The 25,470-nt window shown below is 45.1% G+C and overlaps 1 protein-coding gene and 1 long non-coding RNA gene across 5 annotated transcripts in view; one reads left to right on the top strand and one right to left on the bottom strand.

The window, feature by feature from the left end:
* LOC126873943 (uncharacterized) overlaps nt 1-25,470 on the bottom strand; it is a 103,984-nt gene that overhangs the window by 58,522 nt on the left and 19,992 nt on the right. The gene's annotated exons all lie outside the window — the stretch shown is intronic.
* LOC126873935 (uncharacterized) overlaps nt 1-25,470 on the top strand; it is a 79,933-nt gene that overhangs the window by 40,541 nt on the left and 13,922 nt on the right. For all 4 annotated transcript variants that reach the window (XR_007692590.1, XM_050635332.1, XM_050635331.1 and 1 more), the window contains exon 2: nt 1,016-1,432. Coding sequence is in view for 3 of the 4 variants with exons in the window: in XM_050635332.1 (XP_050491289.1) it covers nt 1,120-1,432 (313 nt within the window). In the remaining variant the exon portion in view is untranslated. The remainder of the gene's footprint in view (nt 1-1,015; nt 1,433-25,470) is intronic.

Raw genomic sequence — 25,470 nt, 5'->3', positions numbered from 1 at the left:
AGATGTGGTTTCGAAACTCCGACGATCAATCCAGCTCCATCCCAATCAATTAGGACTAATTTGTCAGCGTTGTTCGTCGCGTGTCAACGCCAGTCGCAAGAACAATCTTTAAACGACCGCGAACCAGACTCATTCCATCATTCCTTGGCCGTTTTTTCACGCCACTGTCTCGTCGTCTGAAAGACAAACACCGGTGGCGACACAGCGGTACGCCACCAGAGATAATCATCGTCATAAATTCATCATCATCACCATCATCGTCAAGCCAGCCTGAGGAGCATAATCACTCGTTAGCCGAGGCACACTTCGCCGCCGGCGAATCACTGTCAAGGCTGCCACGCTTCGTGGAATAACGAATTCCTTCGGAACAACCGACTCTTCCATGCTTTTCTTCGTCTGCCTGATATCGTCTGGATCACGGCATAAGCTTTTTCTTTGTTCTCCGTAAAAAAAAAAAAGTACATACGTTTTGCGTCGTGTTTTCAGGTTCGTCAGATTCGCAACAAGTAATTCCCTGCCTTACGTCCCGTTCACATATTTATGATACATGCACCGTCCTAATGATTCACAGATGCTTTGAATACGCGTTTGCAATCTCGTTCGATATCTTAACGGACCTGGCCAGATAACAGAATCAAGTATATTAATTCGTTTGTCAGGAAGTACGGGAGGAAATAAAAATAACCGTAAATCTAAAACATCAGATATAGAGCATGTTTGCACGAACTCGGCTGATTATCTATTTGATTAGTTATCTCATTATTAGAGATGATTATGACATCTGCTATGCGGGTTATGCTCGTTAATATACGTTTCATATACAGTTACAACTAGATCTGAACCGCGGATAACACCGACTGCTTTTCGAAACGCCTGTTATCTAAACGTTGACCGATCGATATAATTTCGTTGACAAATGCTGTCAAAACAACATCGTCCTTTTCGAGCGATAATTGTTCGTAAAGAATCGATCCTAAGCGAAAAACACTAATATCCTGCGTATTTTTGTTTTCAGAACGGACACGTTATCGTGGTGAAACTGCCGATCCGCCGTGATACGAAATAGCCGCTCGCGAGTCTAGTGCGTATGAAATCGTGGAAACCGAGCCGTGTGTAACGATGTCGTCGAGTGGTGAATTTTCGACTTTGTCCAGTGGCGAGGCTACCGGAACTGGCGACGATTCGTTGCCCAGTTCCCGGGAGGCTACCGCGGAAGCTGCGAGTTCCGGAGCTGGATTCATGCCGTTGCGCGAGTTTCTCGACAGATTCTCGTTACCGAGGGTGGTAAGGGTGGAAGGTGCCGGAGGAAGGCCGATATTATTGTACAAACAGCAGCAACGATCGCTGAGAGTCACGGCTACCCTGTTGATGCATCGTTACCGCCATGACGTGAAGGTTGGGCCTGAGATCGTGATTCCAGAGGGATATCCTGGTGAGTCGACTGGCTTCTTAAATTTTCTTCCTTTTCTCCATCGGTGGATCATAGCGGCCACAGCGGATTCAAATTAATCGATTCGCCTTTCGAACGTCGAACGATCTACGCGCGAAAACTAAAAAGCGTCGTATTATTCGACTCTAATCGTTCGGCTTCTTCACCGACGATGTCCATCGATTCTACGTTTCCACGCTAATTTCCAAGTGTTCGAGAGTGAAACTGTCTTGGATCGCTCGTTGATTCGATACCCGACTAACTTCTATTCCGTTCAATTATCCGGGTATCGTATCTGTCGCGCTATCGATAATACGATCGACGTGTAACTCCCTCGGAACCAGATTCCACCACTACAAAACGTTTCGTTATCCGAGCAATCTGCAAATAATAGGTACAACAGGAGACGGAGTTGAATGAGTCTTGTACCATTTTCGAAGCCGTCGGTTGGCATTCGAGACAGCTGGTACTTTCCCCCCCTCGGCCGATAAATCAAGTCAAGGAGAACCGTCGAAACGCGAGGCATGGAAAAAGCGAGAGCCAATATCCGTGGCCGGCCAGAAATTCATTAAAGTCCGGTGTGCCGGTGTGCTGGTGGCACTTAATGGACCGCGAGATATCCGCAACTGCATAGAATTGACCGAGCCCAACCGTAGTGTCGATATATCGATCACGTCGCCGGCGATGATCGATCGTGCGCGCGAATCCTATCGGGAATTCGATCTCGGATTAAAGGCACTGGCGGCTGCTTGCGCAAGATCGCGACCAGGAAAGTGGCCGATTAATAAACGGCCTCTTTGATCGATGGAAACGTTTACATTCCCATCTCGTTTCTTTTTAACCAGTTTTATGAGCTTTCTGCAAAACGACTGGGGCGACCTCGAGAATCGCCCGTACACCCTGAAGCACGAGATTGCTGTTTGATTTACCGATCGAGCTTTTATGCCAACGGTACCCAATACCGATCTTCTATATGTCTTCGTTTATTTGAACAGTATTTGAGAAGGAAGGATAATCGCGACGCCGAGTGTACCGCTCGGACACGAGAAGATGACCAGCTGAAGGAATGCGGTTCTGATTGGATACAACGTCGCGTAGTAGGCTGGGTTTCTCTCGCGCGACCGTAGGTTAAGGTACAGCGATTTTTGTCACAAACCGAAATCGTCATACGTCAGATCGCAGCGCGTAACATCGCGTGACGAAGAACGCGAACGAACGCGAGGTATTACGATTAAAGTCTGAACCTATTAACGTAAGTACTCGTACAGCCACCCACCATAGCTCGCAAGGAGTAACGTAGCTATCGTGACGCGAAACCGAGTATCAGAATTTCGTAGGCACTACCGTAGTAATTCCGAGATTAAGAACCCACGACACGCAACGCATCGAGTCATGCCATCTCGAGGGTTAAAAAGCCCCCCACACAAGCCGGTCCGAGCGTCGCTTGCAACATTCTCGAGATTTCCTGTGCGCCGCGATACATAAGAGGAAGGCGCATTTGTTTGCTTATTTACCCGCAGCCGAGTGTGTACATATGTAATCAGGTTGTAGTAGGCACGGTGGTGATTTAACCGAGGCCCACAGAAAGAAAGTAACAGATGGTTGTAGGTGGCAGTGGCGGTTTAACAATGAAACCGAGCGTTGCACGCTGGGGGAGCGTTCGACTTGAACCGTGCTCGATCCTGACCAAGCGTTTCGTTACGCGTCAGTCCAATTACCGTACGTCTTTGCCAATCGAACGGCGAGTTTCACCCGTGACAAGCGACGTTTCATCGTAAATCGTGAATTATGAAAAAAATCTCTTACGCCTTGCGCTGTATCGCGATACGATGAAAGAGGAGAGATTACGATACTGATTGGGACGATGGCATGACACGTTCCAACGGATTATGAAAAAATGATAATCATCGAGCGCGATGGTGCGTATTATCGGTCGTCCTTTCTTTTCTTATTTTTTGTCAGGGCAAAATTGGCGGCAAAGACGACTCGAGCTCCGACAAACTCGAAACTGCTTTGACTTTGTACTCGACTATCCGAACTGCGTCAAATCCCGTCCGAACAGCTTATACCGTGCAGTTTCGCGGATCGTTCGTAGTCGTTACTCGATCGCAACTAGAAACGGGCGAGCGTCAACCTATAAATAGCGAATGAAAGTATGAGGTAACGCGGCAGAGCGTGCCGTGAATTATAATTTAATATCGTCCCGAGTCGTACATCCGCCAGTGTCTACGGCAATGGTGGTGAACGTACGAATCTCTGTAGCAACCTCGTTCCCGAATACGTAGTCCCTGGTCGCCGTGGAACGACCAACAGGGCGTCTATTATTCAACGGTGGAACCGCGGTCGGCCGCGGCGGAGGTGGTCAGTGACATATGGCCGCGTGTAACGGCCCGGCCTCTCGTATTAGCATAACGGCTGACGATACTTTTTCAATGAAAACGCGCGAATTACATATGCGCGGCTGGGTATAGCGTGGGTCGAAATTACGCCGATACCGTGATTCTGTTGAAACGGTGCAACAGTTTCGTTGCAAACGCTCTTCCTGTCTCTGTCTCTTTTCATTCGCCGCGTTCTTTTGCTCCTACTTTGCGTTTCGTACGGTGATTCTTTTTCTCGCGTATTTCGCGTTTCTTTACTTTACCGAGAGAAATGAAACTTCGATCGGAGAGAGTGGTCGTTTTGCCTCGTCGCAAAAACGTTTCTTTTATAGAATTACGCACCGCGACCGTTCCAAATTTGTAAATCGCATGCCGTTCCTACAGTCAGTCCACTATCGCGCTTGAAACCAACGTTAACTCGTGTACGCTCCAGCAACTCTTTCCTCTTTGTACCTTGGCGCACCGTTCGTTTCCTGCTACCCTTATCCATTTTCTCGTCCTCGGCCGACGGTCCCCTCCCACGCAGCAGGAACTTATGCAAACGAGACGCATAATGATCGCATCTGTTCACAATGGGTCGCTAACGAAGTCTCGACTGGTCTAATCTCGGCGCGGGGAGCAGCGCGTTAGAATCGCCGCCGCCCCTTTTCAGCCACATCGCGTGCTCGCTCGCGTATTTGTTCCAGCAACGAGCACGCTCTCTCGATTCGCGTCAACGAGATCGATAGACTTTGAGGATTTAATTACACGTTCGCTACGTACATACTAAGCAGCTAGGGACTATGAATCGCAGAGAAAGAAAGAGGAATTCGAACGTTGGAAAAATCCAACGTCGAGTGATACTTGCTACCCTCTAATATAATATTTAAGAAAATATCGATACAGCAGACGCTGTGGTGTAACATCTACGTGGAAAAATACCACGAAACGACCTTACACCACGAAGATTCCAGTTCATGAATTTCCACTCGGTACCCACGCTTTTTCGCCCGAGAGAAAAAAACTGGTCGCGCCGTGTTCTTTGTTCCGCGTGAAACGTTATCAAGGAGTCGAGCGAGATCGGCGTGTCTATCAGGTGCGGCCAAGAGACGAAGTTTATGTGCCTAGAAATTCAACCACGTTCCTCTCTAAAGCTGGCAGGGAGGAAGAGAGTAAGAGAGAGAGAGAGAGAGAGAGAGAAAAGGGGCCTATCTTTATAGGGGCGGTTGTGCAGATATCGCGTGAAAGCGCGCTCGTGACTCCGCGAAACACCGTGGGAGTGCCGCACCGATCGAGGGAATCGCTTTTCAGTCGAGATTCCTCCGAGCGAACGACTCGATGTCTTAAACGTTTATATTATGCGCGTAATTTCGCGCGCGCCCCTTACTAGAAAAACCGGTGTCGTACCTTCTTCTGCGCAAGTTCGAGGAACGCGAGTCGTGTACGCGTGGGCGCGGACTAGAGAAAATGACCGCCTTTTTTAAAAACATGCCGATGTATAATGTTTATCAGTCGTCGTGCATCTACAGATTCGTAAACATTTCGAAAAGTATAATTACACGAGCCGTTTCCTTCCTTTTTTCGAAACCAAAGTACTCTCTGTACCATAGAACTTCGTTTATTCAGATCCACTTGCCTTATTTTAGCTCCGAGTCATCGCGAATATTCTTCGTCTCGCTTAACGCTTTGTACATTGCTGGAAAGTCGTCTCCACCGTTGATTCCTTAATACATCTCGCGAGATTAGCTTCAAAATTCTTGCAGTCAACTTGGAGATTACCCGGCACCCACCGCGTGCGAAGAACATTCCCACGAAACGCAAAAAATCCATTCAACATGGAATTTCGATAACTTCTCGGGCATCAAAGCTGAAAGCTGATACCAGAAGAGGTAAATGGCGCGTTGTCGGGCGGAAGTGGGTGCCAGCTCGATTCCCTCGGCATAACCCGTTGATTTACAACCAGAAACGCGTCGTGCACGCGGATTTCCAAGCGGCTTCTAGCACGGGTGTTAGAGTCTCGCGCGCCCCTGGATTTGCATAAATCTCGGAAACGCGAGGGAGCCGCGAAATCGAAAGTTGAGCGTCGGCCAGGCGGTGAAGCTATTAAGGGTATTCCCAGCGAGCTGGTGCGGGCGCGCGCGCGCAACCATAGCGTTTACGATGGAGGCTAGTCGAAGGAGGTTCCGTGGTTCCTTCGAGCCATCGAACGCCGTGGACGCGCGATTTATGGCGGACCAAGTCGAGGAATTTCTTGTTTTATTTATGGCCCGATGCTCGACCGACGATCGCCTAGAAAATATGTTTATTCCCGCGTCGGCCGGTCTACACCTGGTTGACTCCGCGGAATCGAATTCTGCCCTCCGGGGGATGCTCTGCGGAGGAAGAGCCGGATTCTTCCAGGTGAACACTGCTCTGCCATTGGAATCTTATAGGAAGCGGAGAGGGTGTTGAACCGTCGGCCAGATTAGCTATCGGGGCTGCTTATGAAATTCCATCGTTTTCTAAGCTTCGTCGTTCAATTTTTACGTCGATAAAATAATTCCTTCGATATAGGCGTGCAGCATTCACGAGTTTAATATTGGCATCGTTGATGTACATATATAACAACGTACGTGATACGTCGTTGAAATGCCTAATTTTCAACGTATTTACGCTGTTACAATTAATAGAAAAGAAACTAAAATCAGAAAGCAGGATAGCTTGCAATTCGAACGCTAAAATTATTCCGTGTAGATCTATATCGACCAGGTAAGTAACAACACAGAACTAGTAATATGATACGAATGGTATCTATAACGATAGTCGTGAACAACACTTTATACGATATGTATCTGGCCATGATGTATCTTATCGATAATTAAATCGGTTTTACTAAAACGCATTCTGTTTTTAAATTAGGTATAGAATTTACCAACGAAATATCTTTTAATCTCGCCCGATCACGGTATGCAAATTTACCGCTTTTAATCGGTTTCTCGATCACCGAATAGCTACGTTAACTTCTTTTGCGAGTCAGATTAAAGTAACGACGCGGCCGGCGTTAAACGGTCGAAATCGTGGCTCTGAATCTTCGTGAAAGCCAAATGTCGACATTTTTAATGCTCGTGCAATTAGGAAGGATATAGTTCCGAAAGATATCGCCGTATCGTTTCCATTTTCGACGGAAAATTGCCGAACGTTAATTAACATTTATTCGCGTTTTGCATTAGTTGCCACTCGATAGCCGCGTTGCTAGCACTTGCGCGCAAGAGAGAGGAAACGAGAGGAAGAAGCTACAATCATATGGCATTATGGACCTTTTAGGTACTACGTATCTCGAAGCTCCATACTTTCCCGTTACTTTATTTCCTTTCCTGTTGAAAGATACGTGAAAAATACTCGTAACCAATAAAAATTAGAAACAGATCGCAATCTCCTGCAAGAAGCGCGTCCTATTCGTACGTTCGCCTTAATGCAATTATCGCGATCGAAACTTTTTCACCTCGGTTTAATTCAATCATCGACATAGTACGCGGAGATCACGGTAGTTTGCTACGGCTACCGCTCGTAGCAATCCTCGAGCCGAGCTGCGAGGCGAGAAAGAAGGAAAACATCGTGAACGGCGATTTTTTAACACGGCTAAGTGATCTACAACCGGAATACGCTGCGAGAGATCGAGAGTTGTCCGCGATTACAGTCCACCGTGCACATACATTTCGAGTTTTCTAAATCAGACGTTCCCCAGGCAGAGATTTAGCAGAGAGTAGCAATCTGGAGGTTAACAGAAGCCTGGCAGAGATTCCTGGTTCCGCTCGGCAAGAAGATCGTTCCAATTTCAGCCGGGGAATACGTGATATTAAATCGCGAACGAGCGGCTCATCCCTGCCAGCTAACGCTTAATCGCTCGAGGAAAGCTCGTGAATTCATTCGGGCAACGAGCATGTAGATTTATTACTGCCACGGAATATCTGTTATCGCTATTCTGTTATCATCGTTCCAGGGAAATACGTTTAAACGAGCCAAGGCGAGAACCATCCTTGGCGTTTTTAATAAATTCTTCCGGATACGTAAAAATTACTAATAAATTATTGCGTTGGGCATATCGTACTCGAAAGGCAGCCGAGGTAAATACGAAACGCGTTTTATGGAAATGTTAGCTGTTGCGCGTAATCGCGGAAACTTGGCATTTTAGTCGATGCTATTCGTACAGCGAACAGGTAGATGCGGTTCCATAGGTACAAACCAATTTTCTTCTCGGATAAAATATTCCGCTTAAAATATGCAAACGTAAGATGAACGATTTTCCTTTCTTCGTAAGAGCGCTGTGAGACCGAAGGGAAAGATATTTAGCCAAGAAAGGGATAGATCGTCGTTGCCTCGTCGTGGTCGCGATAATTCCAAGCACACCGCTTCTGGATAACATTCGTCGATAATTTCTCAATAGTCCATTCGAATCGAAAGAAATCAGCGTTTTACGTAGTAAATCGACCGCGTGTTTCCCTTGAAAGCGGTTTTCCTAGAAAGAGAAACTCATTGTCGTACGAAGGCCGTAGAATGTCACGCGAAGAGAACCGGGGAGATCCATTTCGAGGAAAGTAGGAGCACTTTCATTGAGAAATGCTTTCCAGGGGCGGATTCGTTTCCGGTTTTCACAACACTTTCAACCGATTCGAGTAAGTGGCAGTGACCCGAAGTTACGCCAGTCGCGTCAAATTTGTTTCAACTTCTACTCGATGACAGACTCTCCGTTTAGAGATTCATAATTCCATAAATTCTGTTATTCGAAGAAATCGTATCCAGTTAGCGAAGTAATTTCCAGCAAAAGATTATTAACGAAACAATCGCTCAAGCAGTAGAACGGACACGAACGACGAGACTAAAGATTCGACCGTCATTCCAGCATCTGTTTATTCAACTATCGAACAATCCGCAAGAATCCGTAGACTATTCACCGTCTCGCAAACAATACACGCAAGAATCGCGGTGAAAAATGGTGACTTTCCGAATTGAAAGAAGCTTTTGTGACGGCGTCCAAGGTTGAAGCGGTAAAAGAACAACGAGCTGTTGATGGTTCTTCGCGTTCTATTGGACGGTGTCCTGTAATTAGTACTCGTGCTCGATGTCCGCCGTGCAGAAAGGAACCATTGAGAAATCTACTTTGCATAAGCGTGAATTTCAATCGTCTACGCTCGGAAAGAATAAATTTCGAAGGTGTCGCCGCGACTGGCTTCGTGGATCGACAAATATTTGTAAACGTAGCCTACCGCTCGATAACATCCGACGTCTGCTTCTGCCGAACAGGATGCAATTTAATCAGAAAACTAGGAACAAAAAGGGTGGCGATGATTTCGTTGTCGGTTCGTCTGGCTGGCAACGAAAAACTTCATTATACCGAGCAATTTTTCACCGAGTATCGCATGGTAATATTCCATGGTATTTTAATAAATCTCTCCGACAGAACGAACGCTCTGTACGCGATGTACGAAACGGCGGCAATTAAAATAAAATCCAAAGAAGAAATATTTAAATTGAAAGTTTAATGCGAGATCGCGGTTGCTTTATGGGGTAAAAATAAAACAGGCTGGTTTTATGGAATCTACGGATCGTGTGTCTTTGACGGTATCCTGTAATTAACACGTGATCGATGCTTTGCATGTAGAAGGAATCCATCGAGAAATCTGATTTGCATAAGTATGAATTTTAAACTTTAAAGGTTAGCATTTAAATGGGAACGCATGTATATTCTTTTTTGGGAACGAACGTCCATCCGGTGGAACACGTCGAATGCAATGATGATATCGTTTAATTTAGGATCATTTCCTTCGACGTGAGCCTCCTCGCCGCTTTTAATTGTCGACGTTTTTCTTCAGGCGATACGCGCGCTTCCTTTGTGTCTGTTTGCCAGACGATGAAACAGTAAAACGTGTTTTTCATCTCCATAATATTCAAACTTATCGCGTATGCAATAAAGGGGAAAAATGGCATCGACAAGCGATATAAAAAGAGCACGCGTTACGAGCAACGATGCTCGAGTCTCGGGTAAATTAATAAAGGTGATTTTTCTTCCCGTGAACGTAGCCTTGAACGCGACGCGAATGGTGAACCACACTATGCCATTGTTCATTCGTCAAGCCGTATTCGTTTCAAAGATTTTTTCCGATACTAATATTTTCCGGATATTTATCTCCGAATAATTGCGCCATCCTCCGCAACAGACTATAAAATAGGCTAGAATCGAGTATATTTTTCGAGCACGCGGACGAAAGGATTTGGCTGCGAGTTCGAATGGAAATCGATCTTGCTTTTTCTCCAAATTCTAACGAGAACGTGGTGGCTCGATGCGAATGTCAACGAGATCGTACGCGAAGCACAAGCAAACAGGACTGGATCCGTAATGCCGGGATAATTTCCGACGTCCCGTATTACGGCCGCGGTATTCGCTACAGATGTAAATACCCGTGGGGCCCGAAGAGCCCCGTGGCTATTAAATACATACGCTCGCCGGTGTTCGACAAATTGCTCGCATGAACCAGAATAATTAGCATCGCCAGCCTCCGGTGGTGGGTATATCCGCGGCCTCCGCAACGACGAACAACGACTCTCCCAAGGCGAAGGGAAACTGCGCGAAGCGACGTGCAGCGGACGAAGAACGTCGTCGTCGAAGAGGTGAACGCAGCGCCGCGACGCGTCTCTCCCTTTCCTTTCACTTTTCGTTCTACCCTCGACGTCTGTTGTCGTCCCTGTCGTTCTCATCCGTAGCAGGATTCTCGCCATGACATCACGGCACGGCTCTCGGTTGCGTTTAATCAGACTCGCTGACTTGATGCAGCCCTCTGGTGCGCGCCGGCTGCTGCTTAAGAATGTAATTTAATATGCAACGTTACCGCGGGCCCCGGCGTGTCATATTTATAGGTATTTATGCATCAGCTTCGTGGGCACGTTTACGCCGAGCCGGTGCAGCCGGAGATCATTGAAATTACCCCCGGAGAGGCAGCGACGCGAAGATGCTCGGCTACGTGGGAGGAATTTATCGTTGTTTATCACTCGTTAGTTTCACCTCGAGGCTCGACTTTACGCGCGTCCTGCGTTCGAGTTCGAATCTTCTACGGATCTGATCATGTTCTGCACGGTTTTATACGGTTCTGCTCTCTGTGCTTGGCCCTGCACCTGTCGTTATCGTAATTCGTCCCCGATTCGTACCTTGCACCACTCTCCGCTCCTATCGCGTCGCTTTTTACGACTTCCCTCCGTTCTGGTCAGATAACCGCACTTTCGTAATCTCTTTCGATTTTGTTTCCACCTGGTCTATCCGCTAAGTTCGCTCCTTCTTTTGTACAGATAACGCGGTTTGTTTCCTTTCTTACGAAATTTCTGGTTTTGCGTTTTCGTTGCGACGAAAGTCTATCAGGCTACAAAGTTTAGCCTGATTCGAGTCAACTTATATCTCGGTCCTTTACTCCGATAATTTATTTTTTTCACTGACAAACTTTGAACGCCGTCGACGATCTTTATCGTGTTGATATTTCGCACGCTAAAGCCACGTAAATGAAAGTTAGGTTTTTATATGGATTTCTAGTCAGATGAGTTTATGTCTAAAATGAAAATAACGAATTTATGGTATATAGTACGTACAATTATACGTACGATTAAGTTAATTGGACGAATTAGTAATTTTATTTACATTTCTTCAATTCGCATTTATCTCTGGGATTTCTTAATTGGAAGAATATTCTGTAAACTAATCGTGCAAGCGGAATTGCATTCGGGTATCATAATCTTCTAAAATGTTCTGCTTCTTGCGTTTATACTTTCGTATATATTTTTATGTTTCCATATTTCATTTTGTAGCATCGTGGAAATTAAGATATAAATTTTTTTCCGATTACTTACAATTTATTAATAATGAATCGAATATACAGGTATTAATTGGACAGAAAACGATGTTTGTTTAACCGAAACTAAATGCGATGCTCGTATCTATCTGAAATAACTTTACAGTTATTTGGCAACTCTCGTCACAACGAATCTAACACACTCTCTCTCTCTCTCTCACACTAGCAACTCTAACAACTCTACAACACTGACAACTCGATCAATTCTCTCAACTCTACTCTTCGACGTCTCGATCAACTCTGACTCTCGCAACGCACTCACTTTTCGACTCGCATACTCTGACCTCTCGATCATCCCCCCTTGAAACACGAAACCGTTCTTCTGCTCTAACGTTGTTAATTGTTTTTCTCATATCTCTGTAAAAATTAGATGACTTTAGTCACATAGGCGCTCTTAAATGTAAACGAACCACAGAAAGACGACGTACACGGCGACGTATTGGCGTTCATCAAATTTCTTAATACGGCAGCCTCATATCCTTTCAGCATGTACGTTCGTATAGATATAATTATAGAGTGGCGGAATATTCGACGCAATCCGCGCAACGTTTTCAAAATCCAATTCCCAAGAATGAGAAAATTCATGGGCGCAATTACACGATAAACTACACGTAGAAAAGTATCGTAATTTGTACGAAAATTCAATCTTCGACTGTGAACCGGTTCCACGCTGCTAAAAATTCTCGTTGCTATCATATTGGGATCGATAAATGCAGCTCGATTAAACGTAAGCGTTTCGGTAATCGCTTCAAAGTTGAAAACGCGCGGCTCCAGAAGGTGTACAATAAATATTAGCCGCTGTCAATTACGGTGAGCTATTATTTTCAGGTAATTCGCGCAGCAAAAAGTACCTTAATTGATATCCCGTGAAATAATGAACGCGAAAATCCATTCTGAAGCCGAACGTGTTTCAAGGGATCGTGTAACGAGTATTGATTACCCGGTAACCGATGTAAAAAAAGAAATGTAGATCGTCGATTGATGAAAGGTTGTCGATTAAACTGAAATTAGAATGTGAATCGAAAAAAGACTCGATCTCCAGGTATCGATAAAAATTGCAAGTTGCTAATTATACATAACTCGTTCAAAGTGATATACTATACGTATTAATCTGAAAACGAAGATCTAACTACGCACTGTTGGCAATTTACAGAGCTATATATCTATAAAGTATACTTAAATGTCTCTGTTGCTTTTAAAGACAAATTATCAGGAATAATGAACGCGAAGATAGTAATAAAAATCGTAACAGATGGTTTTGCGTTGAACTAGATATGTATGTATTCGATGATAAATGAATTAAAATTGCAAATATCTCTACGTCCATGTATCCTATGGCACGACGCATTTCAATTTACGCCGAAGACAATGCCATTGTCTAGCGATATTCCGTGAAACCAAACACAGGCAGAAACCATTACCGTTAACAGAATTCTTTAATTCAAGAAAGCTCGGTGTAAAAGCCAGGCTTCCTAAGAGCCGCGCTTTATCGATACTCCGTGAAGTCATCAATGCGCCAAACACACGGTGCGCAACGTGCTATTACGGTACCTTGCTTCCGGCGGAACGTTTAATGTCGTCCTGGCCCATGGAACGCGTAGAAAATGCGGAAAATTGTGTCTTGACGGTCCACCGCGGGAACGTGTCGTTTTATAAATAACGCTGTTACGTAGTAATAACAAATTGCAACAACTTTGAGCCTCGGCTAGCCGACCGTTTCGTGAAACTCGAACGTGCAGAATACGGCTATTACCGTGATTGTCTTTATCATTATTATTATTATTATTACGTACGTTAGTGGTATTTTTTTCTTTCTTTTTTTTTTTTTTTTTTGCTGTTACTCCTTCGTAACTTTCCGAGGAACGAATATACGAAACTATCTTCGCGAAGTTACACCATAGTTCTGAGATACACAGGTGGTTGCGACAATTTTGTGCTTGTAAGCGACTGGCGAGTAGCAGGAAGAGTAAAAAGCTCCTCTTTCCTATTCAGAATTAAGGGACAGTTTTGCTTAGCGAGTCAATCAGAGGGAATGAAACGCGCAGGAAGCATTGTATTTTCACACGTACCTCCAATCCATCTGTAACCATAATAGCTTCCTGACAACTCCCTGACGTATTGTCTCGTTTGCAAATATAATAAGACGCGTTCCTTCCTAGTACCTTCGTGTATGGAATATCTTTCGGACCACCGCGACGATGTTTCGAAAGTCGCACGAGGCGTACTTCTCTTCTTTCGTTTTATATTTATCGTATTACGAACAGAGATACGTACATGTTAATTCAATCTCGCGATGCGTAACGTCGAAACTTATAAGGAAACGTTCGCCGGGCGAAATAATTAAATGTAGCTTTCTCCCAATGAATTATTTTCTTATTTTTCTAAGCGCAACTCGTAGAATACAAAACATAGAATAGTCTCGTAGCTCAGAGTACTATACATCCTAAGAAACCTTATACGTGTACCCGTAGAACTCTATATTCGCGGAACACCGTATCGATAGCGCGAACCGCATCGCGTTAACATCGATCACGTTGGTGAAGCTCGATTAATCGAAGAATTGACTTGTTCGATATTCGCTATACCTTCGGTCACGCCTTCCTTGTCCCAGAAAAGGGAGTGGTTATGCTAATCCTGGGATCTGTATTCGTACTTTGCGACACTCTTGGTATTCGGTGCACGTGATCGTACACGTGTTTTCAGAAATCGTTTCTGCGTTTCACGAATATCCGTTAGAATCAGCTAGAATAAGTATCTATCCTAGCTTCTGCCACTTTCTTTTATCAAACGCGTGAAATTAAATCGCAAATAAATAGCAAAAGTAATTGTTCGGTAATTCACATTTAAAGATATTACGTGTATTTACACATGTATGCATTGGTATGTATTTATACGTATTCGTGACATGTATGGACGCGACATAACCAACTCTCATTCACTCTTCCGCTCTTTCAGTCCTGACAAGAGTAACTAAAGACTAATTACAAACTGACTCGTGCAAGCATCCTCCACGGCATTTATCCTCGCGCCTACACGTTCTTTCTCTCTTTCGCTCAATTGAGGCAAACTCTACGGACATTTCTAAAAAAAAAAAAAAAACATTTACAAGCATTTAGAAGCATTTGCAAGCTGCTTTGTACGTAACCATTTTGCTAGTTGTTCCCTGCTCTTCCTCGATATAGACTTCCTTAATAGACTCGTGGAGTGCAGCAGGTACAGATCATCTACGACTTTAGCGTTAAATACTCGATGAATACCCACTATTATACTACTCGTTTCTTTTCTACATCGTAGCGAAAATATCTCAGAGTAATCTGTACTACGGTGTTTTACTAAAAACAGCAACGTCGAATTAAATTTGCTAAGAGGCTGGATTGAAATTTAAAGGAAAGAATTCTTTAAACATCGCAGAAATTCAATTTAGTGGGAAATATCGCAAGTCATCTCTTCATATCGCACGCCACAGCTTTGTGAGACATAACTTAACGCGTTGAAATCGCGTTTCCTCTCGTCTCTGCCAAAAGGAACAACGGGAAATAACACAGTAGAGAATCGTAGCGTGCATTGCAGCAGAGTCAGCTTAGCATTACTCGGTGAACGATAAGCGGGTGAAGGCCCGCAATAAAGAAATGATACGAACCTGACGTTCGAAGGAATACATTGAATGGTAGATCGCCGAGAGATTGCAGTGCCTCAAGGTGTGACTATACCACACGATCGATGATCACCGTCAAAGATCTGGATCTCTCTATCAAAAATAAAAAGCCGCTCGTCGAGAATATTAAGAGCCGGCGCAAGGGCTGATAACTTCATATTAAGGCATCTGGTATTTCTGTTTTCTCGTTATTCCTTTCAAATCCATAGAGGTTTACGTCGAAAATCGTAACTTTGAACCATCTGTAAGTAAACACGCGCGTTCCAGGTTCGAGTAATTTACGACGCATTTCTGTGCATACCTCGCAGGATTCGAGTTCGTCTATCCGATCGAGCCACCCTGTACATGGTGACAGAGGGGTTGTTGAACCTAGGGAGTAGGCTCGTCAACGCGGCGACGTTGAGTGGCCGTAAGGAACTCCGAAGCGCCTCGTTTCAGCAGTCATAATTTTCAGGATTCCTGATGCAATGCTATAAAACAAAAGGCTCTGGTCTGAGCAAGGCGGACGGTATTGCGACGGCTCTAAAGATATCGTCGAACGGTGACGCCGTGAGAAACGACACCCTGCGTTCTTCCTCTCTTTGTTCCTTAGCCACGTAGGTGTGTTATCATTCGAAGAAACGTTGCCAGCGAACGTGTTCAATTTCAAAATGGAAAAGCTTCGGCTCGTTCAACTTTCTTCCCCATAGAGTCGAAAGGATTCGCCAGGGTAAACATAAACGTCTCAACGTTTTGAAATTATTCGGAACGTCCGTATGGAAATGAAACGCGTTTCTACGTTTTAGCCGGGCGCGGACGAGTATCGGCGGATTCATAACCTAGCAACATTTTGAACGGGGACGATAAGTTCTTTGGCGAGAAGCTGTTTCCGTCTCGTCGAAAAGGCGATCTCGTTCAAAGCGCGCAAAGTCGTTGCGTGGACGTGTTTTACGATGTTGCTAGGGTGGAGGATTTAAAGCGAGTACATGTACAGAACGCGTCGATACGCTGTGATAGCGTTTTCCACTATTTCCGAATGTTTACTATTATGTGCGAAGTCTATTACGTGGCTTGTATAATAGGAAGGCAAGACGAAAATGGGGCGACCTGGCGAGATTTCAAGCATCGTGCTCCGTACAGACGCGCGATATTAGAATATTTCTTGCAAAACGTGTTTTTTTCGTCGTTCGAGATCGATTCTATTATCAGGTGGCAATTCTACCGCGAAAAGAAACGTTTTACCTTGACTTTCAAGATCAAGGTGAATTTCGTGGCAAATTTTTTAATGCGTCTCCGTTGCTCCTAACGTATCGTACTACTTTACAAGTAGATTAGGAAAGGAACGATTTATTATTCGTGAAACTCTCATGGGTGGTACCGGCGAACTCTATGCCGCGTTGGAAAGTTTCAACAGATTGTTTTCGCCAGTAGGAAACTTCGCTATGTTACTTCCTTCCTGCAATACTTTCCATTATTTCAAAACTAATCAATCAACACGGTTGCCAAACATCCGCGAAGAAAGTCACTTCCTCGAGTCATCTGTTTGATAGATCCTAACACTTTCCCTTTCTCTTTGTATTCCACTCATCGAAATATTCGATCGTCCGATTTATATATCTGACGAACCAGGTGTTGCCAGTTTCGCGATTTTATCGTTTCGCTTGCTGCGATCTCTCGGGAATATATTTAACGCATAATTGACCGAGACTTACGCAGAAACGCCTGTGGTCCACTACCTTTCTTACACGACGATATCGCAACACCCGTTTGTGTGCCATCAAAATTATCAATCCAACAAACTTTTCTATTTCACGATTGGTTGTATCGGTCCATTTCAAAGTCTCGTAAGTTTTATATGATTTTTCATTGCATTGGCGAGATACAAGTTTGTTGGGAAAACTACTAAGTCGAGAAAGTCGTTGCTAATGATCGATTTTGTTACTTCATTGACGCTCTGTGGATTGTTAATTTCCATAGTTATACCTAAAGTCTTCTAACCTTTTGTGAAACGTTGTTCCGAGTTCACTGGCCTGCGAAAACGAAGGAGCATTCTTCAGCACCGCGAGTGTTATTTTCACGTTCAGTATCAGGATCGATCGCTAAGGTTTTCCGTGCTTCTGTTCGTCTAATATTCGCGTCGTCTGAATCAGAAAAATCCATCAAAAGTTTCTTCTTCGAGGCTAACAAAATTGCGCGTATAAAATAGTCACAATTTTATAACACTTTACGAATTTTAAACTCTAACAACTTCGAACGATGATTTTGTCTGTCCAAACTCGTCCGAATACGTCTGACCCAATCGTATTCGGATGGAACAAGACTTAACTACCAATTCGCTTCGAAGCAAGATCTAATATTTATAAAAAAATGCTTCCGTTAAACTTTCTTCAACGAAAGATTCGAGCCTAAGCAGGCGACCGGCTCCAGCCGCTTAGAAAGTCGCGAAGCTTCGTTGAACAAGTAGTTTCGATCGTAAAATACAATGAAGCGCGGATTAACATAAAGATGCCACGACCTATCAGAGATTCCTCTTCTCTAGTTACGTTTGGCGTTCGCGCGTAGCGAGCGTCACGCCGAGTCACGTGCACGTCCCGCACCGTCTTGAACGAGTTTCTCGATGTTCGGTTCTCGAAGAATGACGTGCTTTCGAGCGAGTCCCCTACGGGCGCTCGCAACGTCTCGATCGTAAATAACCACCCTCGTGGCTGGATTTCTATTATAATAGCCACGCTGCACGCCGCGCAGTCGTAATAATTCACCGACCAATATTTATAAATAATTCATACTCTGGCGTGAGAATTTCCGCGTGCTTCCCGCGGAGGTAGCAAGCTGTCTCTGAGCTTCGTTGGTCGAAATTTGAATCGAGTTACTGACCAAGACCGCGCTCGCTTAATGAGACCGCTGTCACGCTAATTTTCTTACACGCGTCGAAATTGTTTCTCTCGAAAACGACGTACTTCTTCGTGGAAGGTAGTTAGAACGCAATCTATTGCCAGCTATTTTGATTATACTCGTACGTCTTTTTATCGACTGAATGTCTGCACCGATTATAGTCCCTAAGATGTTTCGAGGTGTGAGTTTATGCGCGAGACGTACGTACGTAAGATTGAACCGCGTGACTGTACAATTTCACTAAAAACTGGTCTCGTCGATTTGCATAGCACATTTCAACGCGTTTGAAATTATTCTACGGAATTGTTACATATCTATGTTATTTCATGATTTATGGATCAAGGTGCTCGCGCTCGGAGGATTAAGGCTTGTAGGATAGTACAGGTGTTTTTACTCCTATAATGGTGTTGTAGATAGCTCGTAAGGACTGGTCGATTTGCACAGGCACGAAAACACTTCTGCGATGAATTATTTGAGTTTGAAATGACTCGAACTTTGCGAGCATTAAAGGAGTAATAAGATTGTTAGCTGTTGCTACATGATTTGTAAAGCTATTAGCTGTTATCTACCGTTGAAGCTTGTTATAGACTGTTGCCGCTGTAGATCACACGTATTTCAACTGTGATAAATTTTGAACTTTCGACATATTTGATAGACAGCCAGTTTATAGATACGTACAGTTTAACGCGAGAAATTTAATTCGCAATGCAACAGCATATTTGTTATATCTTGGAATAAATTGACGTACAATTGCACTTGACGAAAAATTCTAAACGATCCATTCGATTCTCAGTCCGAAGAGTACATTTTCTCGAAATATTCTGCAATGGAAAGGTTGCGGTCTTGAACGACCGCCCGTCGGTTTCCTCGCTTATAATCGGGTAGCAAAGTTTTTCCCAGTGTCCTGGCATTTCTCTACAAATTCACGGGGATACAAGGCAAATATCGAGTGAAAATTACGAAACGAGTAAAGAAAGGACACCATTCGCTCCTTCTTTGAAGGCAAAAATAAAGACCAGCGTACACGAAACCGGTAATTTTCACGCGTCGGTAATGAACAGTTTCCCAAGAGAACCACAGCTCGGCAGCCGTAAAACAATCATCAGACGTTTCTTCAAAAACAAAAGGAGAAAAAAAGGTGGCGCTTCCACAGTACGGTAGAGCCGGTCGGGCGGCGAAACGCGCATTCCCTTAGAAAATGACACGTAACAATGTTACGCTAGCCGTGGGTAAAGCCGCAACGAAGCAGAGGCGGAGTTTCGCTAACCGAAAAATTCTCTTTGGATGGCAATCGAGGGAAACGGGTCAGCAACGTATCGGCCCAACTGTGCTCCCGTTGCACTTGGCATCCTGTAATTTCGTAGTCGTCTCTGATTGCTTTTCCAGAACGCCACCGGTCGGTCTACCTCCGCCAAAGTGGCCACTTAGGCCACACAAGGAAAAGAAAGCTGTATGGACCGCGGTTGTACAGTGACGGATGAGAGAAACGGATCAGGAATACCGCAAAACTTGGACTTTAACGCGCTTTAAAGATTACGGTTGGTGTTGCGTTAATTCAACGAAGAATTTGCTTTTACTGGAAGCGATACGAAAACGCTCGCAAATAGAACCGAACGAAGAATAAAGTCCGACCAACTTTCGAACCTAGTAAAACGCTTTCAATCTTCGAGTTTACGCAAACAGAGACGTGCAACGAACTGAACACAATTACAGGAAATTAATACACAGACGAAATATGAATAAAAGAAACTCAGCTTACGACGATTCACTGCTATCGCGTTTCGCGTATATCGAACATTTTTCACCGATGTATGGGAACTTTAGAACTAGTCTGTTGATAATAAAAACTGTTAAACAGTAAACGTATTACATCCTGCACTGGTTAATCCAATTGCATTGGCATAACTGCGGCCGACTAATTAGATCATTTAATACGTCTAGATGACTTTCTTTACTGTCTGTGCGGGAGCCACAGTTCATCCACCTATTACTCTTACTTGTACTTGTGAGAGCAACTGTTAAATTCGACTCTATTGGACGAAAGAAGAATAGAACAGACGCAGCTTTACATAGAAAATTTAAACGAAATTAATCAACGAATTAAAAAAACGAATTAATTAATTTCTGACGTAATTTCTCGTCGTGAAACTCGATCGTTCGAGCAAGTAATTTCGCTGCTAGAGAATTTCTTTGAAATTACCGAAGGTGTCGTATTTGCTAAACGTAAAACTGCGTCGATACGTTATCGCTTAACTCCTGACAATTCCTTTACGACGCTACTGTTACGAAAATTTTTTACTTAAATCTCTTAGTCCGTACAACTAGCCAAAGCCCGAACGGCGTAGTTCTTCCCGTCTCGAGTTCAGAAATCCTGAGAACGTTACCAAAGAATAACGGCGAATCTACTTCTTCGGACAAGCTGAAGTCGCCAGCTAATCGCTCGTTTTTGTGTAATTCTTTTCCCAGTCGAACCTATAGTACCAAACCGATCATCGGTCATTCTCAGCTACCCAATTCCTCGGCGCCGATTTCCACCTTGTTCAGGCACGGTTGCTCGATCATTCACAATCAGAGTTCGTTCAGAACTACAGTTACGTACTGAATCATCTAGTCGCGCCACCATCCCAACGTAATCGTACTTACTGGCGTCTTTTTGTTGGCAAATTTTCTACTATTAAACTTTTTACGCCTAATTGTTAACAGCGTAACGCAAAAACCCGTCCAACACCGAGCGATTCTCAATTTTATCCAGATGTTCGCTTAGCTTCCCTTCGTTCTGCTAATCGTGTTAGAGCGGAGCCACGCTGTAAAAACATCAGGCGTGTTACACCGTGCCTACTCGCACCGTTTCGCGAGAACTTTCAACCTCGCCTAGCTCTACGACACGTTGGCATACGTAAAACCTGGCCAAGTTTAAGACCATCGCGTTGCTCTTCCGTCCAAGCTAGAAGAGCAAAAGGAGCCGCGAGACGCATCACCGTTCTAGCATCATGCCATGTGAACAAACTCGTAGCTACCGGTCCAGCGAGTTGACTTAATCCAATGAAACGAGTCCCCGGACGCGACTTCCAGGACGAGCCGACGATCCAGGGGGGACCAGCGTGTATACGTGACTACCGGTAGCACATGTACACACCGAGAGACAGACAGGGAGAGGCACGCTTAGCGCGGCTCAGCTTCGAACGGTGCCTCCGATCACGTAATCTGACTAATCGCTTCCGGTTTCGCGGACTCGCTTCCAGTATTATAGCCACGCGAGCTAATGCCAGGCCATGTTCGAGGCGCTGATGATACGGCTGCTGCACGAGCACGGTCCACTAAACAGAGATGGGCGAACCGGCGAGCCGAGGGAATGAAAAGAGAGTGGACCACGTGATCCACCGCCAACAGCCACGAAGCCGAGGTTAAACGAGTCGTTTAACCCTTGGCTCATGGGGGGCCGCGGCCAACAGGGGGATGCACGTGGCTGCGCGCAGGGTGCTTTCGGTGGTTCGCTCGGCTGCATCGAAGAAAATATCCTATGGCGATGTCTGATGGAACGACTCGTTCCCGAAAGGGAGAACCGAGGAGTCGCAATTGCTGCGGTTACGGCCACCGTGCCCGGATCCTTCGAATAGCGCGCTATCCGCTTGGTCAATTAATAATATAATTTGCGGCGATAATGGGATTCTATTCGTGGATAGCCCGAACGACTGGATAGGAAGTCATTGCCAGTCTTGGTGCTCGTGTTCAGCACCAGGGGTTCGTGAGAGCCGTTTCGCCTAGATGGAAATGAAGCAGAGACGGTCCTGGCTCTCTTGTTTCTCGTTCTCGGTTCAGCATCGAGGAGCTTAGCCGCGGACCTTCAACGGTTGCTCATTCTCTATTGGTTATCGTGGTGTTCGCATATTCACCGACGTCGTGGTGGTACCGGGGTTAATGCGCACTGCTGAAAACGTTATTGCTTCCTACATTATTCTATTGATTTATTTACGTCCGAGGGGACGAAAGTGTGTAATCCATTCCAGTTGCGTATTCAAAGTTACGTTGTACTTTCTAGCGAGTAAGCACGTGAATGCAATTTTGCCAACTGCATCGCTTACGTATCTCGTTATAAGCGTTATTTGCATTACTTGGACAGAATCTAGTTGTTTCGTTGCAGGTGCACGTTGCGTGCGTGTCCAATCGTACGAATATTGTACGATGTTTCTTTCGGTAGAAATATAGAACCAGCTACCAGCTGCCTGTTCGAATTTGGATCGTTCTGCCGGTTGTCAAGGAGAAACTCGAAGAAACGTCGTCGATCGGGCGTAACCGAAACGCGTTCGACGATGAAAGTCGACGAATGCGCGATCTCGCGAGCGTAACAGTACGAGAGCGAGCGACGCGTTGTATCGACCTTTTTCACGCGACTGTGACTTGCAGTATCGCGTCATCGACCAGCTTCCTGGATCTCCGCGGGTCTTTAAACTCGTTGCATCGATAGTAGCGTGCACTGAAAGACCTTGACCTACGGTAAAGGAAACAGAGCCGATGGTAGAGGAAGTAATAGCGGTCCAGCTAGAGTGGCTGAACGATAATGCCGAGTCTTGCAAGCCCCGTGCGCGTTAATTACAGGTTGCGTTGTTCGTTACGTGGCTTTTTGATTCCCTCGCGATCCCTGCCTCACGGGTTGATCGACTTTTTTCTAAAAGAGATACACCGAGCACGATGGAGAAAGAAACGGACAGAGACGGAGAGAAACGCTCGAACTAGAGATTACTAGCTACCTGCCGGTCAGCGAGGCGTTCCATCGTGAAATCGACAACGCGTCGAGTGATACCGTATGTTTCTTCCTCCTAGCGACTGTTTAAGGGACAGCCTGTAATTAAAGATACGCGGTTAGCGGCTGTTCGAATCTTACTTTTCGTGTAATAAAGGATTCCGGAGTTCGTGCAAGAACAAGTTGTAGCGGTGTTTGATTTATGGTGGCGTTTAGGCTGATGGGCGTGTCGCGTAAAACGAAATAGTAGAATAAATGAATGTTGTTTACTGTTATTATACAGCGCGTAATATCGAAGCAGCGATACGAGCGAAAAGGCGATGATTTTTTTCTTTTTTTTTTTTTAATAGAAAAATACATCGAACACGCGGATTAACGCTTTTCGGAGATTTCGTCCGTCCAAGGTTCCGGCTAATTCCTCTGCTTCTCGACTTTTTCTCGTACATCGGGTACGTGTACGCAGCGAGCGAAACGGCGTTCGGAAAGAGCCGACGAGGACGATGCATTCGCTGACACTCGTTACCGATTGCCAACGCGGCTAATAGAACGTGTGGCATGTCCGTGGGTATTGTTAGCGCCTGACCGGCGCACTTTGTTCCCTTTCGAAAGAATGTGCAGCCGCGTGCACCCTTCTGACGTTGCAACACGACGATGCACCTCGCGGGTCCTCGTGACCGGTTTGCTCGAAAGGATCGTGGTATATCCTGATTACTGGCACAACCTTGCGATCACCGGGCAACGGAGCGGCTCTGAGAATCGTTGGAGTTACGATTTCAAGGCTAGAGAATGTTGCAACTCGAGGGAAACGATCTCGCGCGCGCTCGCATTCCTCGAAAAAGTCAAATCGCGTCCGCGTCTCCATCTGCGTCTCGGACGCTCGTTTAACGTTCTATCTGTCTTTGCGAATATTTTCAATCTCTGGCGGCTCATCTCTCAGTTCTATCGAAGAAAGAAAAAACGAAAAACAAAGAGAGAGAGAGAGAGAGACGAGATCGTTGATCGGACAAGATCTTCGTCAAACGAGATGTTCGGCTTGCTGTTAGAGCGCCTACAATTTGAGCTGTGGAAAAAATGCATCGCTATCAGGAAACCATTATCATGGGAAAATGAAGCGAGCAGAAAAAGCTGGTATCTGCTGAGAATCGTCATTAACGCAGGCGGTAGATTGAAAACAGATGTTGCATAGACGGATGAATCGAAACTCGAAATTTTTGGTAATAAGACGCGCCGGTATGCACGAGGTTGCAAAGAACAGAGATACGAGAAAACACATTTGAAGCCACAGGCAAGAGATGCTGGAGAGTCGGTAATGGTCTCAGTGATTATTTTATCATTATCTGTAATGGTTTCTGGGTACGGGAGATTTGGTTCGTATTTATGGAAAATTAATAACTGGATGATACTCGCAAATTCTGCGGCAGAATGCAGCGCCGTCTCGCCAACGACCAATTGGAAAGCCGTTTATTTTGCAACGCGATAACGATCCTAAGCACGCTATCCAAATGGTAAAAAAATATACGAAAAATTTGATGCCTCGATTTAAATGTCGTTGAAATTGCTAAAAGATTACGCACGAGTCGTGTATAGGAGAATGGAAGCCGATCCCGTGGCTATTCGCTATTGCCGCATCCGCAATTACGCGCAAAACGAAGCGCAATTCGAAAATGTCAGAGCGCGGAATAAACAGCACGAGTCCATTCTACTTTGGTACTTGGCAAATCGATCGGAACGCGAGGAATAGTTGCGCAACAAAGCACGAAATATCACCGAGCGGATCCGTTCGGGTAAATCGGTAATCGGTTTCGAAACGGGCGTGAACAGAAGAGAAAAAAGAAGGGAAAAACGCAGCAGATTAGTCGGCGGTAGGGGCTGGTGGCTGGCCAGCCCGGAAGAAATCGAGAGTGGCTCGACAAGAGAGCCGGGACAAGGTCGTAATCCCAAGGAGGTTGGAAAGGAGAGAAAGCATTTAACTGAATCGGTGTGCTTCACCGGGCCCCCGTATTCTCGAAAGTATCGACGCGGCACGGTTGCATAAGCAACGATCCTAACCGGAGGCTATGGGCGAGGGATCGATTTAATTTTTCGTCTCAGCCTACAACGTACGGTTTACGAGTGAATTTACGAGGATCGTGAACGTATCGGTCCGGGGACGCTGTGCAACGATCCCCCAAGATAGAAAGTCGAGATACTACCTACGTACGCGATATATAATTCGATATTTGTTAGAACAGACTGATCGTGAGCTTGATTAATGATCGGGCAGCGACCGCGGCCCGCGTCGATGTTACTTACGCGCGTCAGATTGCAAAATTTGTCGCCTGTGCTGCTTTGGAATACGATAAGGTGGTGTCCAAGATATCGTCGTTTCTTCTTTTTTTCTTCTTTTTTTTTCATACGAGTAGAGAGGAAAGGCGATGCAGACTCGTAAATGGTTGTACAGACTCTGTTTCGCGTTGTACCGCGATTACAGATCTTTCACATTCGACGTCTTAATTTGCAAATTAATCTGCGATTGTAAACAAGGTATTTAACAGTTTTTTTCCAAT

This window comes from Bombus huntii, chromosome 15 (genome assembly GCF_024542735.1).
Source record: "Bombus huntii isolate Logan2020A chromosome 15, iyBomHunt1.1, whole genome shotgun sequence".
NCBI classification, from domain to species: Eukaryota; Metazoa; Arthropoda; class Insecta; order Hymenoptera; family Apidae; genus Bombus; species Bombus huntii.
Note: the sequence above shows the minus strand (reverse complement) of the source record. Positions and strands in the feature narration are given on the sequence as shown.